This window comes from Macaca thibetana, chromosome 1, assembly GCF_024542745.1.
Source record: "Macaca thibetana thibetana isolate TM-01 chromosome 1, ASM2454274v1, whole genome shotgun sequence".
Classification (NCBI taxonomy): domain Eukaryota; kingdom Metazoa; phylum Chordata; class Mammalia; order Primates; family Cercopithecidae; genus Macaca; species Macaca thibetana.
The window spans coordinates 206,905,762-206,918,673 of NC_065578.1; the positions used below are offsets into that span (position 1 = coordinate 206,905,762).

The 12,912-nt window shown below is 45.1% G+C and overlaps 1 protein-coding gene across 5 annotated transcripts in view; it reads left to right on the plus strand.

Annotated features, from left to right (window-relative positions):
* The window catches only part of TBCE (tubulin folding cofactor E), a 79,847-nt gene that overhangs the window by 58,244 nt on the left and 8,691 nt on the right, over positions 1-12,912 (plus strand). For 4 of the 5 annotated variants that reach the window (XM_050769967.1, XM_050769959.1, XM_050769972.1 and 1 more), the window contains exons 6-13: positions 1,486-1,585; positions 3,540-3,639; positions 6,851-6,927; positions 8,373-8,468; positions 9,013-9,077; positions 9,175-9,239; positions 9,934-10,086; positions 11,389-11,542. In XM_050769967.1, coding sequence (XP_050625924.1) covers positions 1,486-1,585; positions 3,540-3,639; positions 6,851-6,927; positions 8,373-8,468; positions 9,013-9,077; positions 9,175-9,239; positions 9,934-10,086; positions 11,389-11,542 — 810 coding nt within the window. Of the gene's footprint in view, positions 1-1,485; positions 1,586-3,539; positions 3,640-5,596; positions 5,750-6,850; positions 6,928-8,372; positions 8,469-9,012; positions 9,078-9,174; positions 9,240-9,933; positions 10,087-11,388; positions 11,543-12,912 lie in introns of all 5 variants that reach the window. The other variant, XM_050769979.1, reaches the window with a different exon arrangement.

Here is a 12,912-nt window from a genome sequence, read left to right on the forward strand (position 1 = left end):
CTGCCTGTGACACACTGTAGAGGCCCTGTGTCGCGATCATCTCTCCCTGGTGAGACTCTGCTTTGCCACTGTGATGCTCCTGGCCCTAAATAATTACTTGCAGAATAGACCAGTACATTGAATAATTTCCACACATACACATGTTAGATGAGAGTGTAGGCTCCTCCACTAGCTGGCCCGGTCCTGCTGCAAGCTCCTTTTTCTCTGTGGGGACCTGGCTAAGCTGTGCCCCTTCCTGATGGCGCTGCACCTGCACCTAGCCCCTCACCTGCACTTGTATTGCCCATCAGCTTTGCTTTTCCAGTCCCACTGTGTTATCCTCTCTGAACCCCTGTATCAGGGGCAGTTGGAGTGATACTGTTATAACTGCTTCCAGGCTATGGGACACCCTCTCAATTCCTAAGTCATGCACTTTTGAACATGTGTCCCAAGTTGACCCCTCTTATCTCCCCTGCAGATGCTATTTATCTGGAGATTCCTATGGTAATGGTACCCCATAGAAGGTCATGTGCTGGGGTGAGGCTTGTGTGTATACCTTAGGTGCTTAAGAAATCAAAGTTACCCTCACCGCTTTTCCCCTCTCCTTTTGTTGGATAGTGCTAGGATGGTTTAATGTTATGACATTTGGTTCTTTTTCATTTGATTGTAGATGTTTGTCTCAAGTTTTGAGTATATAACAATGAACTTTTAATTTATTTTTAGTTTTTTGAGACAGTCTCACTCTGTCATCCAGGCTGGAGTGCAGTGGTGCAATCTCCACTCCCTGCAACCTCCGCCTCCCCGGCTCTAGAGATTCTCGTGCCTCAACCTCCTGAGTAGCTGGAATTACAAGCACATGCCACCACACCTGTTTAATTTCTGTATTTTTAGTAGAGACAGGGTTTTGCCATGTGGGCCAGGCTGGTCTTGAACTCCTGACCTCAAGTGATCCCCCCACCTTGGCATCCCAAAGTGCTGGGATTACAGGCGTGAGCCATCGCGCCTGGCCGGATAATGAACTTTTTAGTTTCTCAGTGAAGTTTTGGATAACTTAAAAGTATTATGGCCGGGCGCGGTGGCTCAAGCCTGTAATCCCAGCACTTTGGGAGGCCGAGATGGGCGGATCATGAGGTCAGGAGATCGAGACCATCCTGGCTAACACAGTGAAACCCCGTCTCTACTAAAAAATATACAAAAAACTAGCCGGGCGAGGTGGCGGGCGCCTGTAGTCCCAGCTACCCGGGAGGCTGAGGCAGGAAATGGCGTGAACCCGGGAGGCGGAGCTTGCAGTGAGCTGAGATCCGGCCACTGCACTCTAGCCTGGGTGACAGAGCGAGACTCCGCCTCTAAAAAAAAAAAAGTATTATGTACTCCCGAAAAAATTTCAAGTTAACTAGAGGGTATAAAATGAAAGGTTAAAGCACTCATGCTGAGGAAATAAGAGTAACTACTTTTATGTCTTTTGTGAATCTTTTGAAATTACTGTTTCTTAACATGTGCTTTTAGATATTAGAAGGGTAGATTTGTCAAAAAACCTGTTGTCATCATGGGATGAAGTGATCCACATTGCTGATCAGCTCAGACACCTGGAAGTCCTTAATCTCAGGTATGAACTCTTGGTTGCCGAATTTTCATGAACAATAAAAGTCATCTCCTTGCTCCCTCACAGCATCTCTGAGGCAGAAAGATTAAGGCTGCCACCTGATGATGCAGGAGTTAAGAAGAAATTACTCAGGCTGATAGTGAGGGTATAGAAGTCCTAAGTAAGGTATTCCTTTTAATGAAGAGCAGCCCCAAATTATTTTCCTTTCTAACACAAGCAGCCTGTAAAATGGAGCTGCAGACATGTATTTTTGAGATGGAGTCTCACTCTTGTTGCCCAGGCTGGAGTGCAATGGTGCAATCTCGGCTCACTGCAACCTCCCCTTCCTGGGTTCAAGGGATTCTCCTACTTCACCCTCCTGAGTAGCTGGGACTATCGGTGCCCACCACCACTGCCGGCTACTTTTTGTATTTTTAGTAGAAGCAGGGTTTCGCCATGTTGGCCAGGCTGATCTTGAACTCCTGACCTCAGGTTTTCCACCTGTCTCGGCCTCTCAAAGTGCTGGAATTACAGGTGTGAGCCACCACGTCCCGCCTCTTTAAGGACACTTTAATCTTTAAGGGCACATCGATTATTATAGCCTTGCAAACGGTCACATGAGGTGATTCATGAATAAGGAATGTGTTTTAACTTTTATCAGGTGGGGGATGAGTTAGATTGACATTGAACTGCAAGATCTTATTTCTTTTTAGCCTGACCATAAAGATGGAAGGTTGGGGGAGGTGATATTTAATTGTGGAGTAGGAGAGGAGAGGTGATACTATTAAAAGTGCTTGTTTATTTGAAATTTGAAACCTTCTAGCATTTAATTGCTGTAGGAATGAGTAATTTCATTGGGATACTGTTTAATTCTGTTTTGATAAGGATTTTTCGTTAATCTAACTATTTTACTAATGTCACAGTTTTCCAGGCCTTCCTGAGTATTTGATTTGTTTTAATCTCAGAACCTAACTTTCCAAGGGTTTAGCCAGGCTTCCTCCTTTTTTTTTTTTTTTTTTTTTTTTGTTGTTGTTGTTGTTGCCCAGGCTGGAGTGCAGTGGTAGGATCTCGGCTCACTGCACCCTTCGCCTCCCAGGTTCAAGTGATTCTCCTTCCTCAGCCTCCCAAGTAGCTGGGACTAGAGGCACCTGCCACCATGCCCGGCTAATTTTTGTATTTTTAGTAGAGACGGGGTTTCATCATGTTGACCAGGCTAGTCTTGAACTCCTGACCTCAGGTGATCCATCTGCCTTGGCCTCCCAAAGTGCTGGGATTATAGGCGTGAGCTTCCACGCCCGGCACAGGTTTCCCCTTTCATTCTTAAACCATTTTTGCATAGACAGGTGAGTGTACAGTATAGCAGGTAGGCCTGAATGAATTGTGCTCCCAAATAGAGCAAATAGGGGTAACTCAACCCATGGTGTCTCATCTTCAGAAATATGGGCTTGTGTTTTTTAATATATCTTTTTTCAAAGTGACTGTCAGGATTGAATAGAGTTTTGAGAAAGAATTTAAGGGACAATAATTTCATCCATCCTCCTAGCCATAATTTCATCCATCCTCCTAGCCAAAGGGCAGACTCTATGTTTAGAGAAGCAAAATGCTAGCCCACGATTCAGTGTATCAGTAAGACTGGAGAACGGGACTTTGCTTTGCACTGTCCAGAGCCATGTCTTGTGAAGCTGGAAGCTCACCTTGCAAACGCCTGAGTTTCGGGTTTAGGAAGCCTGCAGCCTCATACGGCTGCCCTAATCCTGTGAAAGCATCTTTACACAGCTGATCCCAAAAAGTTGTAAATTGTAAATGTTAAAAATTAGGTAGTCTTGATTCACTTGAATCATTAAAAAAGTGATTTCCATTTTAAGATTGAAACAAATCAAACCCCTTAGATTAAAACCCAAGTTGTTGCTTTCAACGACTATTTCAGTTGGGTTTACTGTATAGAAATAAGTATATTGTATCTTCTTTTTCTACACAGTGAAAATAAACTAAAATTTCCCTCCGGTTCAGCATTAACTGGAACGTTTTCTGCACTGAAGGTTTTAGTCCTCAATCAAACAGGAATAACGTGGGCTGAGGTAATCATATTTCTTTGGTTTATTACACATTAATAAGCAATTAAAAATGTTTGATTTAGTAGGGAATGGAAGTATAACTGTGGCTTCGTTTAAATCATCCCAATATCTATTAATAGATAACAAGATTCTTTAAAGTGCCTTGCAAAATCGAGTTAAAAGCGCATCGTAGTTGAGTTTTGCATCTAGGAATCCGTGTCCTCTCTCAGCTCACTTGGACTTGTTCTGGGGCCTTTATAAACAGTGGTGCTCCATTGTGGTATGCACCGAGGATGTGCTGAGCGTCGTGTTAGCTATTGATAGCTCCCTGAGTTTTCCTGTAAGTTTTTTTTTTAGAACAGAAGCCAAGCAGCAGAAAGGTTCTCACATCCTTTTCTTGTTAGAAGTTCGGCTTTTGGAAGCCGCGGTTCATTTTATACAGCTGGGCTCAAAAGTAGACTTGTGGGTCCTCAGCACAGCAGCGTTTGGGACTTATGTCTGGCAGTACAACTTCCTCTGAGGTGTGCTGACTTCACACACCCAGAGCATGCCACTGTCTGTTTTTTTTGTTTTTTTTTTGAGACGGAGTTTTGCTCTTGTTGCTCAGGCTGGAGTGCAGTGGCGCGATCTCGGCTCACTGCAACCTCCACCACCCAGGTTCAAGTGATTCTCCCGCCTCAAGCCTCCCGAGTAGCTGGGATGACAGGCATGCGCCACCAGGCCCAGCTAATTTTGTATTTTTAGTAGAGACTGGGTTTCTCCATGTTGGTCAGATTGGTCTCGAACTCCTGACCTCAGGTGATCTGCCCACCTCGGCCTCCCAGAGGGCTGTGATTACAGGCCAGAGCCACTGTGCCCAGCCCACTTTCATTTTTATTCATTTATTTTTCTTGAAACAGAGTCTTCGCTCTGTTGCCCAAGCTGGAGTACAGTGGCGCAATCTCGGTTCACTGCAACCTCCGCCTCCCAGGTTCAAGCGATTCTCCTGCCTCAGCCTCCCAAGTAGCTGGGATTACAGGCGCCTGCCACCATGCCCAGCTTATTTTTGTATTTTTAGTAGGGACGGGGTTTCACCATGTTGGCCAGGATGGTCTTGAACTCCTCAAATGATCTGTCCGCCTCGGCCTCCCAAAGTGCTGGGATTATAGGCGTGAGCCTCCGCACCTGGTTCGGGCATTCCACTTTCAAACCAAGGGTGTAGAAATACATTCCCAGCTATGTTCACCCAGAAAGTGCCACAGAGGCTGCTCAGTGAGAGACAGGTGGGTCCCTTGTGCCCTTAATATGCCCACGGAGCCTCTTTCCTAGGGCCCCTCCTCTGTGAGGTGCTTACTCCCTCTCCAGTGTAGATGCAGCTGGAAGACAAGAAGGGGCCAGGCACTGGGGCTGACACCTGCAGTCCCAGCGCTTTGGGAGGCTAAGGTGGGAGAATCACTTGAGCCGAGGAGTTTGAAGCTGCAGTGAGCTAGGACCGCACCTTTGTACTCCAGCCTGGGCGACAGAGCAAGACCCACCTCACCCTCCAAATAAACTAGGAAGGGCACACAGAAATTCAGGTGGTAGAGATGACAGTAAAGTTCCAGTGAGAAAATTTAGAAATAGTTGGTGAGGCTGGGCATGGGGGCTCTCACCTGTAATTCCAGCCAGCACTTTGGGAGGCCCAGGCAGGAGAACCGCTTGAGGCCAGGAGTTCAAGACCCACCTAGGCAACATCGAGAGATCCTGTAGATGCTATATATATTATTATATATAATTATGTAATATTATATATTATTATATATAATTATGTAATATTATATATTATTATATATAATTATGTAATATTATATATTATTATATATAATTATGTAATATTATATATTATTATATATAATTATGTAATATAAAATTATGTAATTATCACATAATTATATATAATAATATATAATAATTTTTTGTAAAAAATTTTTTGTAAAATTTTTTTTTGGTAAAAAAAAATTAGGCTCATGTGCAGTGTGGTAGCAGCAGGCACGGTCTTGACATGCAGAAAGATGCCAGCAAGTTCGTGGACCTGTGCATGGGGCAGAAATGCTCCACCAGCAACTGCGTCATCAGTGCCAAGGACCATATATCCATGTGGATGAATGTGGCCAAGGCCAACAAGATCACGGGCAGGTTTAACAGCTAGTTTAAAACCTGTGCTATCTGCAGGACAGTTTGCAGGATGGGTGAGTCAGATGATTCCATTCTCTGGCCATGGCCAAGGGTGTTATCTCAACTATTTTGTTTTTGAGATGGAGTCTTGCTCTGTTGCCCAGGCTGGAGTGCAGTGGTGTGATATTGACTCACTGCAACCTCCGCCTCATGGGCCAAAACGATTCTCTTGCCTCAGCCTCCCAATTAGCTGGGATTACAGACATGCACCACCATGCCTGGCTAATTTTTTGTATTTTTAGTCGAGATGGGTTTTCACCATGTTGGCCAGGCTGGTCTCAAACTCCCGACCTCAAGCAGTCTGCCCGCCTCAGCCTCCCAAAGTGCTGGGATTACAGGTGTGTGCCACCATACCCGGCCATTTTTGTATTTTTAGTAGTAATGGGCTTTCATCCTGTTGGCCAGGCTGGTCTCCACCTCCTGACCTCAAGTGATCCACCTGCCTCGGCCTCCCAAAGTGCTGGGATTACAGGCATGAGCCACTGTGCCTGACCTCAAAGAACTTTTGACTGGAGAGAATCATGGATGTAGGATATTTGTTGTAAATATATAATGAAAACTTAAAAAAATGTATAATTAAAAAATAATGAAAGAAGAAATAACTGTTGAGAAATTTATGAAAGGATATGAAAAATTAGCATATCCTTTACAAACCCAGATTGGCATTTAGAATTGAGGAAAGGTGTTTAACATCAACTTACTTCTTTTGGTTAAGCAAATTCTATCAAATACTAATACATGCGGTTAGTATCTCCTGTTCCACCTCGTAGCTGCCTTACCTAAACCATGCATTGACACCTACCTCTGAGGCCTCAGAGTGCCCACAGTATGTGCTCCCACAGCATTAAAATGCACTCCTTTAACATTTTATTTATCACCCCCCCACCACCATTCCAGGCCTGAAACAGTCTTATGAACTGTCGGTGAGGCACTTGTTTGCTGAAACAGTAACTGAGCTGAATCCTCGTGGTGGTTCCTATGAACACCCGGGAAGAAACAGCCAACAGAGGCCACCTGAGCCTGAGCCGAGTTTCTCTTCCAGGTGCTGCGGTGTGCCGCGTGGTGCCCGGGCCTGGAGGAACTCTACCTGGAGTCTAACAATATTGTCATTTCCGAAAGGTAACTAGGGCTTACTTAAATGCATCTATCCCCATTAGTCATCATTCTGAGTAAACAAATGGTCTCAATTATATCTCACCTTAATTTTTAGAAGGATTTGTAAACAAGAATTAGGAAAAATGCTTATTATTCATTGCCTTCGCAAATTAGAATTTGACTAATTGGTTCTAATCAAAGGAAACTCATCAGAATTAAGTATTTGTGAAGACATGAGTTATCTTAGTTTTGCATCAGTGTATTAACTTGCTGCTTGCTGTTTCTTTTCTTTTCTTTTTTTATTTTTTTTGAGACGGAGTCTCACTCTGTCGCCCAGGCTGGAGTACAGTGGTGATCACGGCTCACTGTAACCTCCGCCTCCTGAGTTCAAGCGATTCTCCTGCCCCAGCCTCCTGAGTAGCTGGGATTATAGGTGCCTGCCACCACGCCTGGCTAATTTTCTTTATTTTTAGTAGACACGGGGATTCACCATCTTGGCCAGGCTGGTCTTGAACCCCTGACCTCATGAGCCACTGTGCCCAGCCAATTTGCTATTTCTAAATGGAAGTTCTGTAGGATATGCTGTAAGGATTAAATAATGTATTTTTCATTAGCATCATCTGTTTCAGGTCATTGTACCAAAGTACATGTAAAACCTTGTTCTCTGAAATATATTGTTGCCTCATCTCCCTTTTTTTATTAATAATATTAAATTACTATGTAAAATTAACCTAATTGTGGGAGAAAATTTACAACAGATTCTGAATTAAGGGATTCAGAATCTTAAAGACTTTCGTGTACAGAAGGGTTTCATTATGTAGGCAAATGCAGGTGTGTTTTTTTTTTTGCAATAGAGTTTCATTCTTGTTGCCCAGCTAGAGTGCAGTGGCGCCATCTCGGCTCACTGCAACCTCCGCCTCCCTGGTTCAAGTGATTCTCCTGCCTCAGCCTCCTGAGTAGCTGGGACTACAGGCGCGGCCCACCACGCCTGGCTAATTTTTGTATTTTTAGTAGAGACGGGGTTTCACCATGTTGGCCAGGCTGGTCTTGAACTCCTGATCTCAGGTGATCTGCCCACCTCGGCCTGCCAAAGTGCTGGGATTACAGGCGTGAGCCACCGTGCCTGGCCTGCAAGTTTTTTAAATTAAATTTTTTAATTTTGAGATAATCATAGATTCACATCAAGTTTTATAAGAAATGATACACAGATATCACTTGTACCCATGACCCAGGTTCCCCCATTGGTAACAAGTTGCAAAACTATGAAATAGGATCACAGGCTAGGTGGGACATTGACACCGGCAGGAATTTGTGCATTGCCAGAGGCACCCCTCAGGTTGCCCTTTTATAGTCATATCCACTTGCTTTTTACCCCCAACCCTCCATCGCATCAAATGCAGGCATTTTAAGGCTGTATCTTTGAAAACAAAAGAGAAATTCACGGTGAAAAAATTTTATTTTCCATACAGGCCAACAGATGTTCTCCAGACAGTCAAGTTATTAGACCTTTCCTCTAATCAATTAATTGATGAAAATCAGCTGTATCTGATAGCCCACCTGCCCAGGTAATTTGCCTCTAAATGCCTGATACAATAGTGTTCAGTCAATTCTGAGTGAAGCAATTTTTATATACTATGTATGCTTTCTCAGTAGAAACGTGGTAACAATGATGGAATTTCTAAATTGAGTAATTCCCTTTGGAAAATTTTCATTTGAATTCATTTAGAAAATGTACTTGTGAACGCTGTATAATGTGGACTATGTCTGTACCAGATAATTTGAAGAATGAATAGTTTGACCCTGGCGATAATGCCGATAGTCTTCACTCGTTAAACTCCGGGCAGTAGACCGTGTCTCTTTCCTCCGAGATGCGTTTAGCACCTGACATAGCAGTAGGTACTCAAGAACCATTAGGTGACTATAGAGTCATTAGAATATAGGATAAAGAGTTCACTTTGCATGTCCTAAGTTGGACTTCACGGTTTCTAAGTATTTTACATGGGATTAAAAACCTAGGGTGTAGAAAAAAATTTACAAACTGAGTCTGGTTGATACCCTATAGCATTTTAGATTGTTCTGTGTAATCAAATTTTACATTTTGATTTTTAGGTTAGAACAATTAATCCTCTCTGACGTTGGAATTTCTTCTATACATTTTCCGGATGCTGGAATTGGTATATAAGATTAGTAAAGTTCCATCCCGCCCCCCCCATACTATACTTTAGCTACTTCTTTCACTTCTACTGTGTAACTTCATTCCTCTTTTTATAGGGTGCAAAACCTCCATGTTCCCGTCCTTGCAGTACCTTGTAGTAAATGACAATCAGATATCACAAGTAAGAGCTGCTTCGGAGTATGCCCAGCACACTGTTGCCTCTTTCCGTTGTCACGGCAGAGTTCGGAGGTTCCTTCTACCAAAAAGTAAAAAAAAAAAAAAACCTAAATCAAAAGAGAAATGCCTCCTCAGCGTGGAACTCCTCATATGAAGCCAAAAATATTAAGAAAGAAATTAGTTCACTTCACACCTAAGTGGACTTCACACTCAAATGGCACATTAATAGAGTAAAAGTGGCTGGGCGTGGTGGCTCACGCCTATATTCCCAGCACTTTGGGAGGCCGAGGCGGGCGGATCCCCTGAGGTTGGGAGTTCGAGACCAGCCTGACTAACATGGTGAAACCCCATCTCTACTAAAAAAAACAAAAAACAAAATTAGCTGGGCATGGCGGCACATGCTTGTAATCCCAGCTACTTGGGAGGCTGAGGCAGGAGAATCGCCTGAACTCGGAGGCAGAGGCTGTGATGAGCCAAGATTGCACCATTGCCCTCCAGCCTGGGAAACGAGCGAAACTCCGTCTCAAAAAAAAAGAGTGAAAGTATGTGATCTTTCTAGAGGGGGTTGCTTGGTGCATGATGAAATTCCCTGCCTCAGATTAGAAGTAGGGACTTGCTTTCCTGTCGCTGGTTCAAACTTCTGCAAAAGTAGCACGAAACATACTGCTTTTCATTTATTTCCTTTTGCTGTGTTTCAGTGGTCATTTTTCAATGAGCTAGACAAGTTACCAAGTCTACGGGCTTTGTCCTGCCTAAGAAACCCCCTGACCAAGGAGGACAAAGAAGCAAACACGACGCGGCAGCTCATTATCGCCAGCATTGGCCAGCTGAAGACCCTGAACAAATGTGAGGTGAGCACTGGCGTCATGACTAGCTATTTTTTAGACTAGAAATGATTTTAGGCCATGCGCCATGGCTCACGCCTGTAATCCCAGCACTTTGGGAGGCTGAGGCAGGCTGATCGTTGGAGTCCAGGAGTTCGAGACCAGCCTGAGCAACCTGGTGAAACCCCATCTCTACAAAAAATACAAAAATTCGCTGCATGGTGTTACACGCCTGTAAGTGCCTGTAGTCCCAGCCGCTCAGGAGGCTGGGGTGGAAGAACCACCTGAGCCCGGGAGGCCAAGGCTGCAGTGAGCCATGAACACGCCACTGCACTCCAGCCTGGGCAGTGGAGTGAGACCCTGTCTTAATTAAAAAAAAAAAGTAAAAAGAAATTGTTTTTGAATATTGTAAAGGAGGTGAGATGTAGCTTTCCTCGGAATGGTAAAAGATCAGCCTTGTGCAGTTTCATAATAACGGTTCTTTTCCAGCTCCTCAGGAGAGAGCAGCGACATCAGTGCGCTGTTGTTTGAGGAATCCCAGGCAGCTTCTCCATTTGAGGAATCCCAGGCAGCTTCTCCATGTTTTCAGGGAATGTAGGCAGAAAGAACCGAACCACAGAGCTGCTTTCTCTTGTCCTTCTCAGCTACTCTTCCCCATAAAAGTGGGAAGCCCATGCCTTGTCCTTGCCAGCACTTTTGTGCATTCACTGGGAGTCAGTCAGCTCCACCAGGGCAGGCGCCTCCAGGCAGACCTCGAGGAGGTGACCCAAGGTACCTGGCATAGTCCTGAAACTGGCCTACGTGCAAGTACTCTCATGAATTAAAAGCGTAGGCCAGGCATGGTGGCTCACGCCTGTAATCCCAGCACTTTGGGAGGCCATGGTTGGTGGATCACGAGATCAGGAGACCGAGACCATCTGGCTAACACTGTGAAACCCCGTCTCTACTAAAAATACAAAAAAATTAGCTGGGCATAGTGGCGTGCACCTGTAATCCCAGCTACTCCAGAGGCTGAGGCAGGAGAATCATGTGAACCTGAGAGGCGGAAGTTGCAGTGAGCTGAGGTCACACCACTGTACTCTAGCCTGGGCAACAGAGCGAGACTCCATCTCAAATTTTTTAAAAAAAGTGTAAAACAAATTCTTTTTTCTTTTCTAATAAACCCCTGAGTTCTGTCAGTGTTAAAAAGAAGAGTGAAAACTATATCTTGTCCCTCTCAATGTGATTATTCTCTGCATGTGCTGTGGAGGAAGGACAAAGTGCAAAACGCAAAGGACTTGTTAGAAAAAGTCTTTCTAACAGATTTGTTTTTATGTCACACCAACATAGATTCTCCCCAAGGAGAGGCGGACAGCTGAGCTTGACTATCGAAAAGCTTTTGGAAATGAGTGGAAACAGGCTGGTGGACATCAGGATCCGGACAAAAACAGACTCAGCGAAGAATTCCTCAGAGCCCATCCTAGATACCAGTTCCTCTGCCTGAGTACGTGCGTATACGCTGGTGGCCTGCAGGGGGCGGATTTCCCGCTGGAACAAAGTGTTCCCTTGGGTATCAAAAGAGGTTCTCAGTGTTGCTTTTGCCCTTCCTTTCCTGGGCTTTTTCTGTTCATCTGAATGGACTATAGGTACTTTCCTGGGGCGAGGGCAGCAGGGCAAGAGCAGTGTCTCTCAGCAGGAGGAACCTGGGAGACTGTGTATGTTCTTGAAACGGAGAGAGTTGCATTTGGGGAAGGGAACGCAATTTTTTTATTTTTAAGAGATGGAGTCTTGCTCTGTCGCCCAGGCTGGAGTGATCTCACTGCAACCTCTGCCTCCCGGGTTCAAGTTATTCTCCTGTCTTAGCCTCCCGCGTAGCTGGGATTAGAGGCGCCCGCCACCACGCCCAGCTAATTTTTGTATTGTTAGTAGAGATGGGGTTTCACCATATTGGCCAGGCTGGTCTCGAACTCCTGACCTCAAGTGATCCACCCACCTCAGCTTCTCCAAGTGCTGGGATTATAGGTGTGAGACACCGTGCCCGGCAGGAAAGCACTTCTTTTTCTTTTTTTTTTTCTTTTCTTGAGACAGGGTCTTGCTCTGTCACCCAGGCTGGAAACCAGTGGCACAATCTCAGCTCATTGCAACCTCCACCTCCTGGGTTCAAGTGATTCTCCTGCCTCAGCTTCCAGAGTAGCTGGGACTACAGGCGCGCACCACTATGCCTAATTTTTGTATATATTTTTTTGAGACGGAGTTTCGCTCTGTTGCCCAGGCTGGAGTGCAGTGGTGCAGTATTGGCTCACTGCAACCTCCGCCTCCCAGGTTCAAGCAATTATCCTGCCTCAGCCTCCTGAGAAGCTGGGATTACAGGCATGCGCCACCATGCCTGGCTAATTTTTTTTTGTATTTTTAGTAGAGATGGGGTTTCATCATGCTAGCCAGGCTGGCCTTGAACTCCTGACTTTGTGATCTCCCTGCCTCAGCCTCCCAAAGTGCTGGGATTACAGGCATGAGCCACCACGCCCGGCCGGGAAAGCACTTCTTTTTTTTTTTTTTTTTGAGACGGAGGCTCGCTCTGTCGCCCAGGCTGGAGTGTAGTGGCATGATCTCGGCTCACTGCAAGCTCCACCTCCCAGGTTCACGCCATTCTCCTGCCTCAGCCTCCCGAGTAGCTGGGACTACAGGCACCCACCACCACACCCAGCTAATTTTTTGTATTTTTAGTAGAGATGGGGTTTCACCATGTTAGCCAGGATGGTCTCGATCTCCTGACCTTGTGATCCGCCCACTTCGGCCTCCCTAAGCACTGGGATTACAGGGGTGAGCCACCGCGCCTGGCCAGGAAAGCACTTCTTAAATATAGGTTCTTCTCTT